This window comes from Anomaloglossus baeobatrachus, chromosome 12 (assembly GCF_048569485.1).
Source record: "Anomaloglossus baeobatrachus isolate aAnoBae1 chromosome 12, aAnoBae1.hap1, whole genome shotgun sequence".
NCBI classification, from domain to species: Eukaryota; Metazoa; Chordata; class Amphibia; order Anura; family Aromobatidae; genus Anomaloglossus; species Anomaloglossus baeobatrachus.
In genome coordinates this window covers 142,542,425-142,565,003 of record NC_134364.1, presented here as the reverse complement: position 1 = coordinate 142,565,003, position 22,579 = coordinate 142,542,425, and the positions used below count along the sequence as shown (strand labels likewise).

Below are 22,579 nucleotides of genomic sequence, written 5' to 3'. Positions count from 1 at the left end.
TCACCGTTGTCTTCCTCTTCTATAGGTGACATTTCCACTTTAGACGTCTGATAACGGTCATTACTTTGGTCGCTGTATGTTGACAAACTGGAGCAGGGTCCGTCCAAGCTTGGGAGAATATACCACCACCATATCCCTCTGTGTTGTGTATGGCCCTCATCTGTTGGCGTTCACATTGTGGCCCCTTTCTTCCAGGCATGTTTACAGTACCACAGCAGCGCAGTTCTGGCGATGGCACTGAATACTCTGACTGTTCCTTATCGGATGGCAACCTCTGAGCTCTCCATGTTGCACTTTGCGGACATGCTGACATTCGGTGGTAGGAAGGTGGGTCCCGGGAGGTAAGGTTCAGGGTCTTGTATTAGGTACATAGTAGCTTACATCTTGCTCTTTCCTCAGATGCTTTCTGCCTCATGTTCGGTGCCATTCCCATTGCTGTCCACCATGTCTCTGCCGGACGCATTGCTGCCTCACCTAAGCGGTGCTCCCTGGCTCTCAGTTTCACCATGTACAGGTGACACTGCCATCTTTACACAGTCTGTGGTCCTCAGAGGAATATCACAGCCGCGACACACCAGGTGACCAACCATATGGCATCATCCCCACTATGTATACAAGCAATGTCCACCTAATGAAAACATTGTGCAGTAACTGCTTTTTTTTTTGGATGGGGGTACCCAGTGATCTTCCTGCTGGGACACGGCCTCCATCTTTTCTTCATACGTGCGAGACCGGAGAACAAGTCCTGCAGCGATATCTGTCGTCCCTCTACCCCTCCACTCTCAGGTAAGTGCCACCACCCAGAGTTTTGTAGTGTAAGGTGCTACCTTTGGTTTAGACTGCCAAAATCTGGTGACAGGTTCCCTTTAATAACCTATAGATCCCTCCCCAGCAGCGCTCACCTCTACTTAACATGCCCTGTAACTGGTGAGGAGGAATCGAGGGTTGGTCCTCAAGATTTCTAACCTGCCATACTAGAGTCAGGTCTTGGTCTCCCTCGTTCCTCATGCACCTGCTGTACAAAATGTGTTATACACATTGACCAACTAGATGCGGAGCAGCTGATCACAGATGGCCCCTGCCGTAGCTCCTTCTCTACACAGGAAGGAGCTCTATGGTGCAGCATTAGGTGAATGAGAGAAAACTGTCACGTCTCACATGAGCAGTGTGGGACCTTCCAGTGGTCTTCGGATATCCATGTTGGCCTTCCTTATCCCCATAGACACATGAGCAGGGCGTTTCGCCGGTTATAGAGGCTTCAGTCATTCTTCAATCCTCTGCTCTTGGGGTGATTGTACCAAGATGTACCATGGATTGATCTATGCCCCGCACTGTAGCCTCGATAGCTCGCCTTCTGAGAGTTTTCATCAGACAGCAGCTCTCACTGACCCCTTGTTCTCCGGATGGGCAAATTACAGAAACCAGGCTGTGTGTGCCGTTATGTCATTGCTGATTGCACGTTTGTCTCCTGCAGTGCAATATATTTACAATTAACGTTTCGCCACGTCATCAGATGTTCACTTTCTCACTGCACGGCAGCGGGTTGCTCCATATGTTGACGCACACAATACAGCTACGTGCCGCAGCCCACCCCCATGGATACAGTTTACTCTCCCTCATTAGTGTCTTTCTCTCCCACAGTGCGAGCTATGTGTTGGGGGCCCCCTGCACACTGGGGCCCACATTTCCTCAGTTCTTCTCTCCATATATAACCAAAGACGGCTTTACTACAGAGGAGCCCCAGACGGAGCCCACAGGTGAGGACGCTTGTAATCCACTTCTCACTCAGAAAAAAAAAAAATGCTGTGCAAATGCAGTGAACATAACCTATTATCCTGCGTAGACACAAGTGTAGTGTTAAGTATGGAGGACAAGAGTAAGCTGAACCACAGCGTGGGTAAACGTACAATTTTATTTACAACACAAAATGTCCATCCTATCACCTTCCGCCTGCTCACAAAGTGCAATATGCTCCGCACGAAACCAAGCTGGACGTAGAAACAGAACATCGGGGGGTGGGGGAATAGTCCTGTACAAGAATAACCCACTATCTCCCAGTTGTAGGAAGGACCCCGGTACTGGCCGCTCTGCAATCATCCAGTGCTCTGCATCAGACGCTCCGCAGCCTGTGTGATGAGGCCAGTAGCATGGACATGCGGCGATGGCTGAACTTCTCTACCGCAGCCGTGGAGCAGGACGACTTCCGAGAAGCTGTGGACGAGGTGCGGAGTCTGGCCCACCACTACCGTGCGAGGGAGGGAGACGAGAGCGACTGAACACTAATCCTCCTCATCCGCCTCCACGTCAGACACGTTCTCCATACCATCATCTTCATCATCTGAGCTGGTGACACATCCCGTCTGGAAGAGGTTAATGAGCTCCCGAAAGCGCTGCGACACCTGAGCAAAAGAGCAGGGCTCGTTATCCCCTCCCCACGGTGTACGGACATGTCATGTATGTATCTGCTCCCAAGATAGGGGGGAATAAAGCAGCTTCATCCTTCTCCAGGCGCAGGCACATTATTTGGGGCTCACTCACCTCAGAAGGGCTTTTGTTACCAAGCTGTGCAGAGATAGCGCTGAACGTGTCGTCATGCGTCCCTTGCTCCTGACACGTGGTGAGGATCACACGATCGGCCTCCCTATAATAACAAACACAAGGTGTGGAAGGGGCTGTACACGACACGCAGGGAGACCAAAATCTAAGTACCCACCTGGTCCATAGCACCACCTTCTCTCCGCTGGAGCTGACCTTGATGTTCTTGGCACACATAGTCAGGGTCGGCTCCTCCTGGGTTGTTGCCTGGACGATGGAAGGATCCTCAGGGGAGGGATTTAGGAGCGCAGAGGAAGTAGTGAGTGGCGAACATGGAGGAGATATTCCTGGAGCATCAGCCTCATCTCTAACCTCCGGTCCAGAGGGGCTGCGGCAGCGCTGTGGTTTGTAAGGTCTCCTGGCTCCCCGGGATGAAGCGCCTTTGGGCTGATGCCTGACTCTACCTGTGTCAGCACCACAACGTGACCTCTGGACCAACATGTTGGGACCCCGGGCCCCGGCGTGTTCATCAGTTGTGCCCCGCGGCAGTGAGAGCCTGCAGTCTTCTGCACCCAACAGTAAGCAATATAAAATAAACCCCCCAAAAATATACATACAGGTTTACCCTTCTCTGCTTTCCCAAGCTCACCTGCATCCTTCATGGTAGATGCCCCTGCATCAGCTGACCTCTGGGAACGACCGTCACAGCCCTAAATGTGATGCAAAGCGTGAGCAAGGTAAGAACGCAGCGCCACACTACCGTCACGGACAAAGCTCACCTTACTGGCGCACCACACACACACACACACACACACACACACACACACACACAGCTCACCTTACTGGCGCACTGCACACACACACTAGTGTCTAGGACAGAGCTCACCTTACTGGGGCACTGCACACAATAGTCTAGGACAGAGCTCACCTTACTGGGGCACTGCACACACACACAGTAGTCTAGGACAGAGCTCACCTTACTGGGGCACTGCACACAGTACAGTCTAGGACAGAGCTCACCTTACTGGGGCACTGCACACACACACACACACAATAGTCTAGGACAGAGCTCACCTAACTGGGGCACTGCACACACTACAGTCTAGGACAGAGCTCACCTTACTGGGGCACTGCACACAGTACAGTCTAGGACAGAGCTCACCTTACTGGGGCACTGCACACACACACAATAGTCTAGGACAGAGCTCACCTTACTGGGGCACTGCACACACTACAGTCTAGGACAGAGCTCACCTTACTGGGGCACTGCACACAGTACAGTCTAGGACAGAGCTCACCTTACTGGGGCACTGCGCGCACTACAGTCTAGGACAAGTCTCACCTTACTGGGGCACTGCACACACTACAGTCTAGGACAAAGCTCACCTTACTGGGGCACTGCACACACTACAGTCTAGGACAAAGCTCACCTTACTGGGGCACTGCGCACAGTAGTCTAGGACGGAGCTCACCTTACTGGGGCACTGCACACACTACAGTCTAGGACAGAGCTTACCTCACTGGGGCACTGCACACAGTACAGTCTAGGACAAAGCTCACCTTACTGGGGCACTGCACACAGTACAGTCTAGGACAAAGCTCACCTTACTGGGGCACTGCGCACAGTAGTCTAGGACGGAGCTCACCTTACTGGGGCACTGCGCACAGTAGTCTAGGACGGAGCTCACCTTACTGGGGCACTGCGCACACAGCCGCCTCTTACAGCGCTTCATCCTCTGCTCCACCCCTGCGTCATGACATGCGCACGGACACTCCTTCCCTACATACGGCCAATCGCCATCCTACAAAACACAACCATCAGAAAAATGATGACCGCAACGTCGGACGCTCCGAGGCAGCTGTATAAATCGTAGCCAGTAATGCTATGAGACTAAGTGGGGGACTGAGGGATATGCTCGGCACACACGCTCCGCTGTCCGACACAACATGGAGAAGCTCCTGGGTGCGCTCCAGGCCCGGTCTGGTGGCGCGCTGATCTCACCTTACAACTCTCCTGGTTTTTATCTGACCCATGACTGCTTTCTTTCCTCCGTTTACTCCTCGGCGGTGCGGCCACCTTCGGATGCTGCTCCTCATCTTCCTCCACATCTGGTATCGTCACTTCTTCAAAACCATCAAACTTAGAAAAGGGGAAGAAGCCATCAGAAGTATCTGCCCCATGAACCGCTCCGGACACATCGGGACGTCGGCCAGGTACTCACTGTGTACGCCTTGTTCTCAGTCCAGTTCATCACCTCGAAGTCGTCCATGCGGCTGGGCGGAGGTCGGAGCTGATCAAAGAACAGGGAGAACTCCTCCTGCAGGTGCATGTGTCCCTTCAGCAGCTGCCACATCTGAGTTTTCAGCTGTAAATACAAACAATCCAGTGTGGAGGCAGGCGGGAGCGACAGCCGCAGAGTCAGGCAGGTGGCGGGAGCGACAGCCGCAGAGTCAGGCAGGTGGCGGCGGCGGGGAGCGACAGCCGCAGAGTCAGGCAGGTGGCGGCGGCGGGAGCGACAGCTGCAGAGTCAGGCAAGTGGCGGCGGGAGAGACAACCGCAGAGGCAGGCAAGTGGCGGCGGGAGAGACAGCCGCAGAGGCAGGCAGGTGGCGGCGGGAGAGAAAGCCGCGGACTACTCACCTTCCCCATCTCCTGCAGGGGGCACTCTGCGCAGCTCTGCAGCAGTCGGATGATTTTTTGGTGCTGGGCGGGGTTCTCCTGGAAACAGATCTCCAGTTGGCGGAGAAACCTGCGGCTTTTATCGAAGGCCTGCTGTTCCTCAAACTGGAGGAGAGACACTGTTACCCCACTCCCTGCGTGACATCGGCCAGCCAACCCCCAAATATACAGTCACTGACCAGTCCACACTCCAAGGCTTGTTCTGGAAGCAGAAAAGCAGCGAAGTCCCTGAGGAGCTGCGGAGAGTCGTGCAGGAGCAGCCGCAGGCTCTCGTACAGATGCACCGCCGTCTTTCCGTCTGCCCTTGTCTCATATTCATATATGAGGTTGAGGAACTGCTGGTAGGTGTCGGGGGCAGAGTGGAGAGCATCGCGCACCTGCGGCAAACACAGGCGGTTACAGATGGCTCACACATTACAGGGCTGCGCACCGAGGCACAGACCACTCACCCGGTTCAGGTAGGACTGTGCAAACGCCATGTCCTTCTGCTCCCGCAGCGGGTCCTTCGTCAGGATTTTCTCATCGTACAGTAATAGCAGTTTGGAGGTGTCCTTGCTGATTCGTGCCCGGCCTCTCCTGATCCGGGGGCGGTGAGTGCTCTGCCCTTTGCTGCCTCCCCGGCGCCGCTCTGCTGGGAGGAAGCAAAACACACATCATACAGGACAGTGACGGGAGCACCTCACCACACAGGAGGACAGTGACGGGAGCACCTCACCACACAGGAGGACAGTGACGGGAGCACCACACCATACAGGAGGACAGTGACGGGCAGCACCTCACCATACAGGACGACAGTCACGGGAGCACCACACCATACAGGAGGACAGTGACGGGCAGCACCTCACCATACAGGACGACAGTCACGGGCAGCACCTCACCACACAGGAGGACAGTGACGGCAGCACTTCACCATACAGGAGGACAGTGACGGGCAACACGCATCCATGCAGCTGTAATAGAGGTGCTGACAAGCGGCTCCTACCTGTTTGGGTGATACTGGTGTCCACTGGGAGCGGTGAGGGTGTGCGGTGGTGACTGGGCAGCAGCTCCTCGTCTCCAGCTTTGTCCGTCATTTCCTCCGGCTTCTGGCATGATCCGTCTGCCCCCTCTTCCTCCTCCTCAGGTTCAGTGTTCTCCTCCTGGGAATTTTCCTCAGAGTCTCCCTCCTGGCTGAGGCGTCGCTCCGATGCCAGCCACGTCAGCTTCTCCATGGTCTCCTGACAGCAAAGTGTAAAATCACCGCCTGAACCCCCCAATCACATTGATGGTCTCCAGCACGGTGGGTGCTGTAGACAACATGTTCACCAATTGAATCCAGGATCTCACCTGTAACTCGGGCACAGACAGTACAGATTCCTCAGAGGACATCTCATCCTCATCTTGGGTCAGGTCATCAAAGTCTTCGTCCTCCTCCTCCTCCAGGCCATCCTTGTCATTACCCAGGTCCTGGCCCTCCGCAGGGCTGGATGAGTCTATTAGTGCCCCTCCAGGGCTGCTGATCTCCACATCTCCATAGGTAGAGGGGTTTTTTGGAGAGTTCTCTGTGCCCTCTGTTTTTTGGGTCTGGGTCACCTCCTCCGGCTCTTCCATATCCCCTGGACACTGAGACTTTGAGGTAGGAGAAGAGGAAGTAAAACTCTGCTGCGGGACGCACTGTGAATCCTCAGGGGTGGCATTAGGCTCCTCCTTTGGGGTCATATGGTCTGTGACATCAGAGGATTGGTCCTTCCCCTGCGCATCAGATGACTGTTCTTCCACCTTTATGGTGATGGACACGTACTCCCACTCCTCTTCTTCTCTCTTCTGGTGGTTGGTCTTAGACGCCTCAGGCTCAGCCTGAGTGCCAGGTGGTGAGACGGGAGGCTGGATGAGAGGTACATGGCTTGGCGTCACCAGCACAGCTGTCATGGGAGCAGCACTTCTTGTACAGAGAGGCTGGAGAACACCACATGTTGTGCCCAAACTCACCAGCTTCAAAGCTCCATGAGGAAGAGTAAAGACGACAGGCGTGGACTGCAGGACAGGGGTTGCAGTCTCCCCAAGGGAATTCGCCTCGGCCTTTCCTTTAGGTAATGCACAAATAGGGGATTTTCTTGCCCTTGGAGCATTGACGGGAGGCAGCGCCACTTCTGGCTGGGGGGCTGCAACAGCTGAGAAATGAGCAGCCACCTTCTGAGAGGCACTGACGCATGGTGCTGGGAGGGACTTACACCCCAAACGCACCCCGAGAGGCTGGATGTTAATGAGTCCTTGCATTGTTACTTCCAGCTGAATCAGTGGTGGAACCTGCCCTAAGATCCTGATTGGAACGCTCTGCGGGGCAGGGTGCTTCATCACTTGTTTCGGCATAGGGTTCGGCCGGATAAGTAGTGGTTTTAAAGTGGACCTCTTCTGGCGGCAGGATTTCCAGCAGAATCGTTTGGACAGGGGCTTAAGGGTAAGTGAGACCTCTGGCGGGAGAACCAGGGGGTACTGGGAGTCGGCAGATTTCTTTACTCCAGTTTTGAGGCTGCTGAGGCTGGCCTATGGGGAAAGACAAGTGTAACCAGTGGCATCATCACTCCGGCCAGAGAGGACAACCTAAGCGGCAAGAGGCCACCTGCAGCAGCATCACTCCAGCCAGCGAAGGACAGCACAGCCTAGCCACAAACCTTGACCCAGAATGGGAGCCGGTGCTTCTCCCTCTCCAGTGGTGGGCGGGCATCTTGGGGTAGGACGTCTTCACAGCATCTGCCCAGTGCTGGCAGCATCTTAGTTCTCCTGTAAAACTGTCAGTAAAAAATGGGTTAAATGTGAAGAGACTTCAACTCCTTATATAGCCTGGTGTTGGGTTGGACTCCGGCAGAGACCTCAACTCACCCCCTCATGTACCAGTGTAGAGGCCCCTGCCGTCTACTGCGTTATTTCCAGACAAGCCCCCCTCTCCTCTTTTCCCCAGTAGCCCACCTTGATGATGTTGTCAGGAGACTTCTTCATGGTGAGGTTCTTTATTCGCACAGTCAGCTGCTGAGCTGTTTTGGCGGTCAGTAGGTATTTGCTGATTAACTGCTTGAAGTAATCGACGTTGTCGAAATGTTTCAAGCCTAAAGCGAGTAAACTAAAAAGAGAAGATGGGAGTCACGGCATGTTGGCTAGGAGGGAAAGCCACCCCGCCAGGGTGGAAAGTCACGGCATGGTTATTGGGGGCATATATGGAGTAGGGCCAGGCACAGCCACATACCAGTCTTCGGCGTTGGTAAAAAACACCCTGTCCTGGGTTCTTCTGGGTTTCATGGCACACACAGGAAGCAGCTCTGGATACATGAAGATGGGGCGTGTGGCCAGGATCCAGGCCATGTGCTGGGGGAGGCTGGGGACATGCTTGGCTGAAGGGAGGAGAGGTGACCGGTCAGTGACACACAACGAGAGGTCCATCTCATCATTTCCTGATCACGCTCACACCCTCAGCTTGTGGTCAGTGAGCTTCCCCAGGACTGTCCCCGGCAGAGGTTCTACCAGTGTGGGGCGTGCTTCTTACTATAGTAGCCAGTGCAGCTGGTTGTTTAGTTCTGCTTCAGCACAGCAGCTGCTCACTGGGGACCCCCAGCGTTATCGCGGTTCATGACCAGCCCTGGTCACACTGATACAAACAGGACGGGCTTTAGGCTCTAGAGCGAATATCCCTGAGCCTTAACTGAAAGTGTAACTGCACCCGGGTACAGAAGCGCAGAACTCTGTGCACACAACACCCGCCCACAAAACAGAGCTCTCACATCTCCCCCATCACGTACCAGTTTTTCTTGAAGGGTTGGGGGGCTCGACAACTTCTGGCACTTGGCTATGAACTAGTGGGATGAGCTTCAGAGCATCCTTTAGATTACAAGCCTGGAACATGCTCTGGAAGTTGGGGGTCACCGCACCGTGCCTCACAGACGAGCTGTCAGCAAAGGTGGAGAGCTCAGCCTAAGAGAGAATAAGTCCATGCTCAGGAACATCCCTCCAAAAAGATGGAGATTTACCGCCACCGCATTCCCTCTCTCCCACTGCATACCCACTGACCCAGCAGACAACCCCTCCATCACACATCTGGCCATACCGTGCTCAGCCTGCCACATCTGGCCACAACTCCTCCGTCCCACCGCATCCCCTGGCCACAACTCCTCCGTCCCACCGCATCCCCTGGCCACAACTCCTCCGTCCCACCGCATCCCCTGGCCACAACTCCTCCGTCCCACCGCATCCCCTGGCCACAACTCCTCCGTCCCACCGCATCCCCTGGCCACAACTCCTCCGTCCCACCGCATCCCCTGGCCACAACTCCTCCGTCCCACCGCATCCCCTGGCCACAACTCCTCCGTCCCACCGCATCCCCTGGCCACAACTCCTCCGTCCCACCGCATCCCCTGGCCACAACTCCTCCGTCCCACCGCATCCCCTGGCCACAACTCCTCCGTCCCACCGCATCCCCTGGCCACAACTCCTCCGTCCCACCGCATCCCCTGGCCACAACTCCTCCGTCCCACCGCATCCCCTGGCCACAACTCCTCCGTCCCACCGCATCCCCTGGCCACAAATCCTCCGTCCCACCGCATCCCCTGGCCACAACTCCTCCGTCCCACCGCATCCCCTGGCCACAACTCCTCCGTCCCACCGCATCCCCTGGCCACAACTCCTCCGTCCCACCGCATCCCCTGGCCACAACTCCTCCGTCCCACCGCATCCCCTGGCCACAACTCCTCCGTCCCACCGCATCCCCTGGCCACAACTCCTCCGTCCCACCGCATCCCCTGGCCACAACTCCTCCGTCCCACCGCATCCCCTGGCCACAACTCCTCCGTCCCACCGCATCCCCTGGCCACAACTCCTCCGTCCCACCGCATCCCCTGGCCACAACTCCTCCGTCCCACCGCATCCCCTGGCCACAACTCCTCCGTCCCACCGCATCCCCTGGCCACAACTCCTCCGTCCCACCGCATCCCCTGGCCACAACTCCTCCGTCCCACCGCATCCCCTGGCCACAACTCCTCCGTCCCACCGCATCCCCTGGCCACAAATCCTCCGTCCCACCGCATCCCCTGGCCACAACTCCTCCGTCCCACCGCATCCCCTGGCCACAACTCCTCCGTCCCACCGCATCCCCTGGCCACAACTCCTCCGTCCCACCGCATCCCCTGGCCACAACTCCTCCGTCCCACCGCATCCCCTGGCCACAACTCCTCCGTCCCACCGCATCCCCTGGCCACAACTCCTCCGTCCCACCGCATCCCCTGGCCACAACTCCTCCGTCCCACCGCATCCCCTGGCCACAACTCCTCCGTCCCACCGCATCCCCTGGCCACAACTCCTCCGTCCCACCGCATCCCCTGGCCACAACTCCTCCGTCCCACCGCATCCCCTGGCCACAACTCCTCCGTCCCACCGCATCCCCTGGCCACAACTCCTCCGTCCCACCGCATCCCCTGGCCACAACTCCTCCGTCCCACCGCATCCCCTGGCCACAACTCCTCCGTCCCACCGCATTCCCGCCGCCCCTGGCTACAACTCCTCCGTCCCACCGCCCCTGGCTACAACTCCTCCGTCCCACTGCATCCCCGCCGCCCCGGACCACAACTCCTCCGTCCCACCGCATCCCCGCCGCCCCTGGCCACAACTGCTCCGTCCTACCGCACCCCTGCCGCCTCTGGCCACAACTCCTCCGTCCCACCGCATTCCCGTCGCCCCTGGTCACAACTCCTCCGTCCCACCGCATCCCCACCGCCCCTGGCCACAACGCCTCCGTCCTCCCGTACCCCTGACGCCCCTGGCCACAACTCCTCCATCCCACCGCATCCTCGCCACCCCTGGTTACAATTCATCCATCCCACCGCATCCCTGCCACCCATGGCCACAACTCCTCCCTCCCACCGCATCCCTGCTGCCCCTGGCCCCAACTCCTCTGTGCCACCGCATCCCCTGGCCACAAACTCCTCCGTCCCACCGCATCCCTGCCAACCATGGCCACAACTCCTCCCTCCCACCGCATCCCTGCTGCCCCTGGCCCCAACTCCTCTGTGCCACCGCATCCCCTGGCCACAAACTCCTCCGTCCCACCGCATCCTCGCCGCACCTGACCACCACCCCCTCCATCCAACTGCATCCGGCCACAACCCTTCTGTCCCACCACCCCTGGCCACAACTCCTCCATCCCACTGCATCCTCGTCGCCCTCTGGCCACAACCCCTCCGTCCCAATGTATCCCCACTGCCCTCCGACCCCAACCCCACTACCCACAGGCACGCCAACCACAGCTCCTTCACCTTCAGCCACAGCCCCCCCCCCGCTCCACCACTTCTGACCACAATCTCTCCACCCTACGACACCCAGTCCTTGTCCCATCATCCTACCCTCCCACTACTCCGGTTGTCACACTGCGGTATGCACGCTCACCAAGTAGACATGCGCGGTGTAGGCCTCGGGACAGAGCTTTGGGTTGCTGAAGCTCAGTAGATGGAGCTGAGTCAGGAGCTGGACATGCTAGGAACATAAAGCATAGGTTATACAATGTCTTCTGGGGGCTGCGCTGTGCCCTCGGGGGGGAGGGGGGGGGGGGATTGGAAGGTCGCACCTCACCTGCTGCATTTGCTGCTGCAGCCTTCTCCTCTGCGCACAGTCTAGCCTCATGATGGATGGGAGTCGGTGGGCTGGAGCAGGTGTGGGGGGCTGCACATCTCTGGCAGGACATTTCTCTTCTTCCGTCCTCATCATGAGTAGTTTCCTCATCCGTAAATACTCGAGCTGAGCCCGCACCGTGCGATGCTGCTCCGTGAGGAGGGGCTCCTCCAGCCTGTGGGATAGTCCGGGTGGTAAGCCCCCCGGTGGGTGGAAAATGTGGAGTTGTGGAGGCCTCAGCAGTCATCCCTTCCTCAACACAACTCGTGAAGAAGGGGTGCCACTGCCCCAACCTTGATCTACCTCCTTTCCCAAACAGTGGCAGCGGTTCTGTGGCTGCTCTGCCCCGTAGAGAGGAGGCGCTGCTGCTAGTCACTCACCTGATGGCCTGCGGGGTGTTGAAGTCGAGCAGCGGCTCTGCGTTACAGTTTTCATCATCTGCCCCCTCATCCTCCAAATGTGAAATTCCCATCTCATCCTGAAACTGAAGGTAAAGCCTTAAGTAGACGAGTGGGGGCAGCAGAAACAGAGAGAAGGCGGGCCACAGGAGCAGAGAGTGGACGAGTGGGGGCAGCAGAAACAGAGAGAAGGCGGGCCACAGGAGCAGAGAGTGGACGAGTGGGGGCAGCAGAAACAGAGAGAAGGCGGGCCTCGGGAGCAGAGAGTGGACGAGTGGGGGCAGCGGAAACACAGAAGGAGCGCCACAGGAGCAGAGAGTGGAGGCAGCAGAAACAGAGAGAAGGCGGGCCACGGGAGCAGAGAGTGGACGAGTGGGGGCAGCAGAAAGAGAGAACGCGGGCCACGCTAGCAGAGAGTGGATGAGTGGGGGAGCAGAAAGAGAGAAGGCTGGCCACGGGAGCAGAGAGTGGACGAGTGGGGGCAGCAGAAACAGAGAGAAGGCGGGCCACGGGAGCAGCGAGTGGACGAGTGAGGCAGCAGAAACAGAGAGAAGGCGGGCCACGGGAGCAGCGAAGTGAACGAGTGAGGCAGCGGAAACAGAGAAGGCGGGCCACGGGAGCAGCGAGTGGGGGCAGCGGAAACAGAGAAGGCGGGCCATGGGAGCAGCGAGTGGGGGCAGCAGAAACAGAGAAGGCGGGCCACGGGAGCAACAAGTGGACGAGTGGGGGCAGCAGAAGCAGAGAGAAGGCGGGCCACGGGAGCAGCGAGTGGGGGCAGCGGAAACAGAGAGAAGGTGGGCCATGGGAGCAGCGAGCGGACGAGTGGGGGCAGCAGAAACAGAGAAGGCGGGCCACGGGAGCAACAAGTGGACGAGTGGGGGCAGCAGAAGCAGAGAGAAGGCGGGCCACGGGAGCAGCGAGTGGGGGCAGCGGAAACAGAGAGAAGGCGGGCCACGGGAGCAGAGAGAAGACTGTGGGGAGGCGGGCAGGAGCAGAGAGGAGACTGTGGGGGGGGGGGGGAGCAGAGAGAAGGGGCAGCTGGACTTACAGTCTCAAACAGTTCCTCCATCAGCTCGTTCACTTCTTTCTCTGCCGGTCAGAACAATGATAAAATGAAGATCCATCCCTCATGGCCCCCCCGCTGCCCCTTCCCCAGTTTCCCCACTTACTGGTAATCCTCACGGCGCGATCATTGCGCAGATCTTCGGTGTCCGGCTCATCCCAGTCCTCCAGGATGTTGTATTCCGGATCATCGTCATCGTCCGCTTCATCTGGAATGAGAGATGGCGCCATCAGGAGGAGGAGGGTAGAAGAGAGGCTGGAGAGAAGCACTGGAATGGAGGACAGTGGCGGTGTAGCGCCTGCACACTCACCCTCATTACCCACATCATCGTGCATCAGGCCACGCAGCCAGTTCTTCCAGTTGTCATCATCGGCGGTGTTGACTTCGTACATGTCGGGGGTGATGTCCGGGGCCTGGAGTTCAGCCTCCAGCTGACCAATGGGCACATTCTTAAGCGGCCTCTTGGAACGGGTGCGGCAGGCGATAAGGTTCTCATGCAAAGACTGTCCGAAGGAAAAGCGTCAGTAAGCGTCATCTCTAAGGATTGTGAGGGGTGGGGCTCACCGGGCACTGCATGCAGAGGGGGTGAGGCTTACCGGGCACTGCATGCAGAGGGGCGGGGCTTACCGGGCACTGCATGCAGAGGGGCCGGGCTCACCTAGCACTATAGGCGGAGGGGGCGGGGCTCACCTGGAAGGACTCAATAGTGACGGGATGACGATCCAGTTCCTCATCCACAGCGTGCAGCTTATCCATGAAGGCACTGTCAGGGGTGTCCTTTACTTTGGGGGGTGGGGGAGGCCCCATGGGCACAGATTCTGCACTGATGTGTCTCCCTACGACCTGCTGGATAGACAGATGACACTACCCAGGTAGTGGAGCCCTGCCCTCCTGCTTGGCTATGTGTGATCACTCACCTTCCGGCTGGCTGTATGCTCCTCACCCTGTGACTCTGAGAAACAATGCCCTCTCATCCGCTTGAAGCCACGTGGGGAAGACGCGGTGCTCTCCACATCACTCTCCAGCAGACTCTGCAGACACACAGCATGAACGGCCTGTCCCCCGACCTGCAGGACCCCAAGACCCAGGGCGTACCCCTCCCTCACCTCCTCGGCGGTCTCATCGTCCTCCTCCTCTGGCCGATACTCCTCATCCGATGAATCCTCTTCTTCCAGGGGGATGTCAACAAACTGAGGCACCTGATGAAAGAGTAGTGAGTGAAAGGATGGGGGGGGGGGTCATTATCCAGAAGACTAGAGTGCTTCGCATATTTACCCTCCCGTCACCTCCACAGCCTGGCACTTAGCCCCTCACACCCTGCAATCTCCAGAAGTGAAGGAGTTGTGGAGAGGTAGCGCAATAGGGTCTTACCAGATAAAAACCAAAAATTATAAGTAAGGTAAACTCACCTAGAGGGGTTGTGTCAGTCAATCCTTTAATCGCGTGTAAACTATGTGGAACAGCCACAGCCCCGAAAAAGATTAAGCAGAATTATAAGTAGGAAACCAGGTGTCTTGCCGCGCTATTCACCAGTCAAACAAATTGATGTCAATTATTCCATGTCTTTATTACATTTAGCCAGGTACAGGTCAACACATTTCGTCGGACTCAGCCCCCTTCCTCAGAACATACAGCAAAAACAAGGATCCTGTCATTGCTTTATGTCCTGAGGAAGGGGGCTGAGTCCTCCGAAACGCGTTGATCTGTACCTGGCTAAATGTAAAAGACATGGAATAATTTACATCCCTTCGTTTGAATGGTGAATAGCGCGGCAAGACACCTGGTTTCCTCCTTATAATTCTGCTTCACCCTGCAATCCACATACACTGGGGGCTCTGGGACAGCTTCCCCAATTCAGCGTATCCACAATAACCCCGGAATATGGCTGCTTGGGCCACCCGGTGTCCCTCCCCAATCTCTCACCTGCTGCTGGCTGCTCTTCTTGATTGGAGACAGGTTCCAGGTAGGGATAACCTAAGAATAATGACCACAGTCAGCAAGCGGGCAGGCAGGCGACGGGAGTCCCAGCCGGCGACTAGACCCCAGTCTGTACTCACCACACCCTTCTCCACCACCTCTTTCAGCTTTGATCGAGTCATTTTTGGTTCCTGAAAGACATAAGCCAATTCCATTACACCACACATATCTCCATAGTGCTACTGCTCTCTATTATCAACCACATGGAGGAATTTCTACTGCACAAGGGGATAGTGACGGAAGACCGGGTGACCAGCATGCTCATTACTTACAAAGGGCGGCAGGCCATCGCTCTCTGTGATGGCGGCTTTCATCATTGCCACAACATGCTCATTAGTGATCACCTCCTGCAAGGTAATAAACACAAAAACTAAAACAGGTACTACAACCTCCACCATCCGCCTTCACAGGAGGAGTCACTCACATGGAGGATGTTGCGAACGTTGACTACTGTCAGATTGTGTTGTTTGGCCCCATCCTCCAGGGCCCGGTCCAGATTCTGATCCAGATCACAGGTGAGAGGCTCTGCACCTTCTCGTTTCCTCTTCACTACAAGTTTCTTCTTTTTTCTCCTCTTCTGGTCATCATCTGAAATGTCCTCATCTAAAAGAGTCAGACAGGTAAAAATGTTGGAAGGAAAAGGGGCAGCATCCCGGGACCACCCAGAGGAAGCAGAACATAAGTGATATATTATGGGACCAGCCCAGAGGAAGCGGAGGAGGGTGTAGCGCATCCCAGGAACAGCCCAGAGGAAGCGGAGGAGGGTGTAGCGCATCCCAGGAACAGCCCAGAGGAAGCGGAGGAGGGTGTAGCGCATAAAAGGAAAAGCCCAGAGGAAGAGGAGGAGGGTGAAGCGCATCCCGGGACCGGCCCAGAGGAAGCGGAGGAGGGGGTAGCGCATAACAGGAAAAGCCCAGAGGAAGCGGAGGAGGGTGTAGCGCATAACAGGAAAAACCCAGAGGAAGAGGAGGAGGGTGTAGCGCATAACAGGAAAAGCACAGAGGAAGAGGAGGAGAGTGAAGCGCATCCCGGGACCGGCCCAGAGGAAGAGGAGGAGGGTGTAGCGCATCGCAGGAACAGCCCAGAGGAAGCGGAGGAGGGTGTAGCACATCCCAGGAACAGCCCAGAGGAAGCGGAGGAGGGTGTAGCGCATAAAAGGAAAAGCCCAGAGGAAGAGGAGGAGGGTGAAGCGCATCCCGGGACCGGCCCAGAGGAAGAGGAGGAGGGGGTAGCGCATAACAGGAAAAGCCCAGAGGAAGCGGAGGAGGGTGTAGCGCATAACAGGAAAAACCCAGAGGAAGAGGAGGAGGGTGTAGCGCATAACAGGAAAAGCACAGAGGAAGAGGAGGAGGGTGAAGCGCATCCCGGGACCGGCCCAGAGGAAGAGGAGGAGGGTGTAGCGCATCGCAGGAACAGCCCAGAGGAAGCGGAGGAGGGTGTAGCGCATAACAGGAAAAGGAGGAGGGTGAAGCGCATCCCGGGACCGGACCAGAGGAAGCGGAGGAGGGTGGAGCGCATCGCAGGAACAGTCCAGAGGAGGCGGAGGAGGGTGGAGCGCATCCCAGGAACAGCCCAGAGGAAGAGGAGAAGGGTGAAGTGCATCTCGGGACCGGCACAGAGGAAGAGGAGGAGGGTGAAGCGCATCTCAGGAATGGCCCAGAGAAAGCGGTGGAAGGTGAAGTGCATCCCGGCACCGGCCCTGAGGAGGAGGGTGAAGTGCATCCCGGCACCGGCCCTGAGGAGAAGGAGGAGACGAAGCTGTGGCGGTGTGTCCCTCCTCCCCCCGGCCTGTATTCATGTACTCTATGCCATATCGGGTCATGTAGGTTGCTTTGCTGTTTTTGTTCTTCTCAGCTGGAGGTGACTAATAGACAGGCCTGTGGGAGACAATGGAGCCATGAGCTTCTGGAGACTTCTCCGTAGATAGCCACATACTCAAAAGTGGGTGTGAACCCTTCCCCTCCAGGGGTGGATCCACAGTCACTGGCACCCATGTGTGGATTTATTGAAGCGGTCACATAGGATTGGGTTGTGTCCCTCATCTGTTGGATCCCTTGACTTCTTACAAGGATTACTTCTACGTGTTCTCTGGCATCGGATTGCCGGGTGGCGCCCCAGGAACTTTTTGAGGACTCATTGTGGACAATAAAGAACAATATTGATATTGGATGTTCAATGCTCCCTGCCTCAATAAAACTTGTTGGCTGTTTATTGGCCTGGTGTCCCTGCCTGCTGTCGCATACCCAGTCACAGAAGCGCATTCCGCACTGGCCCAAGAGGAGGAGGAGGAGACGAAGCGCATCCCGGCACCGGCCCAAGAGGAGGAGGAGGAGGAGGAGACGAAGCGCATCCCGGCACCGGCCCAAGAGGAGGAGGAGGAGGAGGAGGAAGAGGAGGAAGAGGAGGAAGAGGAGGAAGAGGAGGAAGAGGAGGAAGAGGAGGAAGAGGAGGAAGAGGAGGAGACGAAGCGCATCCCGGCACCGGCCCAAGAGGAGGAGACGAAGCGCATCCCGGCACCGGCCCAAGAGGAGGAGACGAAGCGCATCCCGGCACCGGCCCAGGAGGAGGAGACGAAGCGCATCCCGGCACCGGCCCAGGAAGAGGAGACGAAGCGCATCCCGGCACCGGCCCAGGAGGAGGAGACGAAGCGCATCCCGGCACCGGCCCAGGAAGAGGAGACGAAGCGCATCCCGGCACCGGCCCAGGAAGAGGAGACGAAGCGCATCCCGGCACCGGCCCAGGAAGAGGAGACGAAGCGCATCCCGGCACCGGCCCAGGAAGAGGAGACGAAGCGCATCCCGGCACCGGCCCAGGAAGAGGAGACGAAGCGCATCCCGGCACCGGCCCAGGAAGAGGAGACGAAGCGCATCCCGGCACCGGCCCAGGAAGAGGAGACGAAGCGCATCCCGGCACCGGCCCAGGAAGAGGAGACGAAGCGCATCCCGGCACCGGCCCAGGAAGAGGAGACGAAGCGCATCCCGGCACCGGCCCAGGAAGAGGAGACGAAGCGCATCCCGGCACCGGCCCAGGAAGAGGAGACGAAGCGCATCCCGGCACCGGCCCAGGAAGAGGAGACGAAGCGCATCCCGGCACCGGCCCAGGAAGAGGAGACGAAGCGCATCCCGGCACCGGCCCAGGAAGAGGAGACGAAGCGCATCCCGGCACCGGCCCAGGAAGAGGAGACGAAGCGCATCCCGGCACCGGCCCAGGAAGAGGAGACGAAGCGCATCCCGGCACCGGCCCAGGAAGAGGAGACGAAGCGCATCCCGGCACCGGCCCAGGAAGAGGAGACGAAGCGCATCCCGGCACCGGCCCAGGAAGAGGAGACGAAGCGCATCCCGGCACCGGCCCAGGAAGAGGAGACGAAGCGCATCCCGGCACCGGCCCAGGAAGAGGAGACGAAGCGCATCCCGGCACCGGCCCAGGAAGAGGAGACGAAGCGCATCCCGGCACCGGCCCAGGAAGAGGAGACGAAGCGCATCCCGGCACCGGCCCAGGAAGAGGAGACGAAGCGCATCCCGGCACCGGCCCAGGAAGAGGAGACGAAGCGCATCCCGGCACCGGCCCAGGAAGAGGAGACGAAGCGCATCCCGGCACCGGCCCAGGAAGAGGAGACGAAGCGCATCCCGGCACCGGCCCAGGAAGAGGAGACGAAGCGCATCCCGGCACCGGCCCAGGAAGAGGAGACGAAGCGCATCCCGGCACCGGCCCAGGAAGAGGAGACGAAGCGCATCCCGGCACCGGCCCAGGAAGAGGAGACGAAGCGCATCCCGGCACCGGCCCAGGAAGAGGAGACGAAGCGCATCCCGGCACCGGCCCAGGAAGAGGAGACGAAGCGCATCCCGGCACCGGCCCAGGAAGAGGAGACGAAGCGCATCCCGGCACCGGCCCAGGAAGAGGAGACGAAGCGCATCCCGGCACCGGCCCAGGAAGAGGAGACGAAGCGCATCCCGGCACCGGCCCAGGAAGAGGAGACGAAGCGCATCCCGGCACCGGCCCAGGAAGAGGAGACGAAGCGCATCCCGGCACCGGCCCAGGAAGAGGAGACGAAGCGCATCCCGGCACCGGCCCAGGAAGAGGAGACGAAGCGCATCCCGGCACCGGCCCAGGAAGAGGAGACGAAGCGCATCCCGGCACCGGCCCAGGAAGAGGAGACGAAGCGCATCCCGGCACCGGCCCAGGAAGAGGAGACGAAGCGCATCCCGGCACCGGCCCAGGAAGAGGAGACGAAGCGCATCCCGGCACCGGCCCAGGAAGAGGAGACGAAGCGCATCCCGGCACCGGCCCAGGAAGAGGAGACGAAGCGCATCCCGGCACCGGCCCAGGAAGAGGAGACGAAGCGCATCCCGGCACCGGCCCAGGAAGAGGAGACGAAGCGCATCCCGGCACCGGCCCAGGAAGAGGAGACGAAGCGCATCCCGGCACCGGCCCAGGAAGAGGAGACGAAGCGCATCCCGGCACCGGCCCAGGAAGAGGAGACGAAGCGCATCCCGGCACCGGCCCAGGAAGAGGAGACGAAGCGCATCCCGGCACCGGCCCAGGAAGAGGAGACGAAGCGCATCCCGGCACCGGCCCAGGAAGAGGAGACGAAGCGCATCCCGGCACCGGCCCAGGAAGAGGAGACGAAGCGCATCCCGGCACCGGCCCAGGAAGAGGAGACGAAGCGCATCCCGGCACCGGCCCAGGAAGAGGAGACGAAGCGCATCCCGGCACCGGCCCAGGAAGAGGAGACGAAGCGCATCCCGGCACCGGCCCAGGAAGAGGAGACGAAGCGCATCCCGGCACCGGCCCAGGAAGAGGAGACGAAGCGCATCCCGGCACCGGCCCAGGAAGAGGAGACGAAGCGCATCCCGGCACCGGCCCAGGAAGAGGAGACGAAGCGCATCCCGGCACCGGCCCAGGAAGAGGAGACGAAGCGCATCCCGGCACCGGCCCAGGAAGAGGAGACGAAGCGCATCCCGGCACCGGCCCAGGAAGAGGAGACGAAGCGCATCCCGGCACCGGCCCAGGAAGAGGAGACGAAGCGCATCCCGGCACCGGCCCAGGAAGAGGAGACGAAGCGCATCCCGGCACCGGCCCAGGAAGAGGAGACGAAGCGCATCCCGGCACCGGCCCAGGAAGAGGAGACGAAGCGCATCCCGGCACCGGCCCAGGAAGAGGAGACGAAGCGCATCCCGGCACCGGCCCAGGAAGAGGAGACGAAGCGCATCCCGGCACCGGCCCAGGAAGAGGAGACGAAGCGCATCCCGGCACCGGCCCAGGAAGAGGAGACGAAGCGCATCCCGGCACCGGCCCAGGAAGAGGAGACGAAGCGCATCCCGGCACCGGCCCAGGAAGAGGAGACGAAGCGCATCCCGGCACCGGCCCAGGAGGAGGATGAGGAGGAGACGAAGCGCATCACGGCACCGACCCAAAGGAAGAGGAGGAGGGTGAAGCGCATCCCGGGACCGGTCAAGAGGAAGACAAGGAGGGTGTAACACATCCCAGGAACATCCCAGAGGAAGCGGAGGAGGGTGTAGCGCATAACAGGAAAAGCCCAGAGGAAGAGGAGGAGGGTGAAGCACATCCCGGGACTGGCCCAGAGGAAGAGGAGGAGGGTGTAGCGCATCGCAGGAACAGCCCAGAGGAAGAGGAGGAGGGTGTAGCGCATCGCAGGAACAGCCCAGTGGAAGAGGAGGAGGGTGTAGCGCATAACAGGAAAAGCCCAGAGGAAGAGGAGGAGGGTGTAGCGCATAACAGGAAAAGGAGGAGGGTGAAGCGCATCCCGGGACTGGCCCAGAGGAAGAGGAGGAGGGTGTAGCGCATCCCAGGAACATCCCAGAGGAAGAGGAGGAGGGTGTAGCGCATCGCAGGAACAGCCCAGTGGAAGAGGAGGAGGGTGTAGCGCATAACAGGAAAAGCACAGAGGAAGAGGAGGAGGGTGTAGCGCATAACAGGAAAAGGAGGAGGGTGAAGCGCATCCTGGGACCGGACCAGAAGAAGCGGAGGAGGGTGGAGCGCATCGCAGGAACAGTCCAGAGGAGGCGGAGGAGGGTGGAGCGCATCCCAGGAACAGCCCAGAGGAAGAGGAGAAGGGTGAAGCGCATCTCGGGACTGGCACAGAGGAAGAGGAGGAGGGTGAAGCGCATCCCAGGAATGGCCCAGAGAAAGCGGTGGAAGGTGAAGTGCATCCCGGCACCGGCCCTGAGGAGGAGGGTGAAGTGCATCCCGGCACCGGCCCTGAGGAGGAGGAGGAGACGAAGCGCATCCCGGCCCCGGCCCAAGAGGAGGAGACGAAGCGCATCCCGGCACCGGCCCAAGAGGAGGAGGAGGAGACGAAGCGCATCCCGGCACCGGCCCAAGAGGAGGAGGAGGAGACGAAGCGCATCCCGGCATCGGCCCAAGAAGAGGAGGAGGAGACGAAGCGCATCACGGCACCAGCCCAGAAAGGGAGGAGGAGGAGGAGACGAAGCGCATCCCGGCACCGGCCCAGGAAGAGGAGGAGGAGGAGGAGGAGGAGACGAAGCACATCCCGGCACCGGCCCAGGAGGAGGAGGAGACGAAGCACATCCCGGCACCGGCCCAGGAAGAGGAGACGAAGCGCATCCCGGCACCGGCTCAGGAAGGGGAGACGAAGCGCATCCCGGCACCGGCCCAGGAGGAGGATGAGGAGGAGACGAAGCGCATCACGGCACCGGCCCAGGAGGAGGAGACGAAGCGCATCACGGCACCGGCCCAGGAGGAGGAGGAGACGAAGCACATCCCGGCACCGGCCCAGGAAGAGGAGACGAAGCGCATCCCGGCACCGGCTCAGGAAGGGGAGACGAAGGGGAGACGAAGCGCATCCCGGCACCGGCCCAGGAGGAGGATGAGGAGGAGACGAAGCGCATCACGGCACCGGCCCAGGAGGAGGAGGAGGAGACGAAGCGCATCACGGCACCGGCCCAGGAGGAGGAGGAGACAAAGCGGATTTGGGTCTACACACCCCGTATCATTATCAGAGCAGTGAAAAAGTAGAAAGACTTAATGGTACATTGAAAAACAAAATACTGAAAGCTAGTTAGGAGGTCAAACTTCCCTGAATAGACATGTTGCCTACTGCCTTATATTCAGTCTGAAACACTCCAAGGGGTCCCACTAAACTTACACAATACGAGATTCTTTTTGTGGGGCCACAAATAATACTTCCCACAACAGCTAGATTTATAAAGCGATACTCTTGTGAATTATGTTGTTGCCCCTTACTAAAGAATTTTTCAGTAACACATGCACGAGTTTCATCGTCCATTCCAGATCCAGATTCCAGTGAAGGTGTCCATTA

The 22,579-nt window shown here is 58.8% G+C and overlaps 2 protein-coding genes across 6 annotated transcripts in view; one reads left to right on the top strand and one right to left on the bottom strand.

The window, feature by feature from the left end:
• The window catches only part of MSTO1 (misato mitochondrial distribution and morphology regulator 1), a 4,762-nt gene extending 2,259 nt beyond the window's left edge, over nt 1-2,503 (top strand). Inside the window, exons 5-9 of the mRNA XM_075330184.1 lie at nt 196-327; nt 400-578; nt 682-786; nt 1,642-1,757; nt 2,059-2,503. Of these exons, the coding sequence (XP_075186299.1) occupies nt 196-327; nt 400-578; nt 682-786; nt 1,642-1,757; nt 2,059-2,276 (750 nt within the window). The 3' untranslated portion in view covers nt 2,277-2,503. The remainder of the gene's footprint in view (nt 1-195; nt 328-399; nt 579-681; nt 787-1,641; nt 1,758-2,058) is intronic.
• The window catches only part of GON4L (gon-4 like), a 34,456-nt gene continuing 13,775 nt past the window's right edge, over nt 1,899-22,579 (bottom strand). Inside the window, exons 4-32 of one of the 5 annotated variants that reach the window (XM_075330182.1) lie at nt 15,704-15,882; nt 15,552-15,626; nt 15,360-15,410; nt 15,226-15,276; nt 14,409-14,501; nt 14,220-14,333; nt 13,993-14,148; nt 13,613-13,805; nt 13,409-13,510; nt 13,288-13,328; nt 12,222-12,325; nt 11,803-12,016; nt 11,620-11,706; nt 8,985-9,156; nt 8,435-8,579; nt 8,161-8,311; nt 7,866-7,982; nt 6,541-7,737; nt 6,197-6,431; nt 5,664-5,845; nt 5,394-5,591; nt 5,176-5,319; nt 4,758-4,901; nt 4,538-4,675; nt 4,224-4,337; nt 3,185-3,245; nt 2,714-3,098; nt 2,539-2,641; nt 1,899-2,399 (exon numbers count right to left, since the gene is read on the bottom strand). In XM_075330182.1, the coding sequence (XP_075186297.1) occupies nt 2,280-2,399; nt 2,539-2,641; nt 2,714-3,098; nt 3,185-3,245; nt 4,224-4,337; nt 4,538-4,675; nt 4,758-4,901; nt 5,176-5,319; nt 5,394-5,591; nt 5,664-5,845; nt 6,197-6,431; nt 6,541-7,737; nt 7,866-7,982; nt 8,161-8,311; nt 8,435-8,579; nt 8,985-9,156; nt 11,620-11,706; nt 11,803-12,016; nt 12,222-12,325; nt 13,288-13,328; nt 13,409-13,510; nt 13,613-13,805; nt 13,993-14,148; nt 14,220-14,333; nt 14,409-14,501; nt 15,226-15,276; nt 15,360-15,410; nt 15,552-15,626; nt 15,704-15,882 (5,066 nt within the window). In that variant the 3' untranslated portion in view covers nt 1,899-2,279. Of the gene's footprint in view, nt 2,400-2,538; nt 2,642-2,713; nt 3,102-3,184; nt 3,246-4,223; nt 4,338-4,537; nt 4,676-4,757; nt 4,902-5,175; nt 5,320-5,393; nt 5,592-5,663; nt 5,846-6,196; nt 6,432-6,540; nt 7,738-7,865; nt 7,983-8,160; nt 8,312-8,434; nt 8,580-8,984; nt 9,157-11,619; nt 11,707-11,802; nt 12,017-12,221; nt 12,326-13,287; nt 13,329-13,408; nt 13,511-13,612; nt 13,806-13,992; nt 14,149-14,219; nt 14,334-14,408; nt 14,502-15,225; nt 15,277-15,359; nt 15,411-15,551; nt 15,627-15,703; nt 15,883-22,579 lie in introns of all 5 variants that reach the window. The other 4 variants (XM_075330180.1, XM_075330181.1, XM_075330179.1 and 1 more) reach the window with 4 other exon arrangements.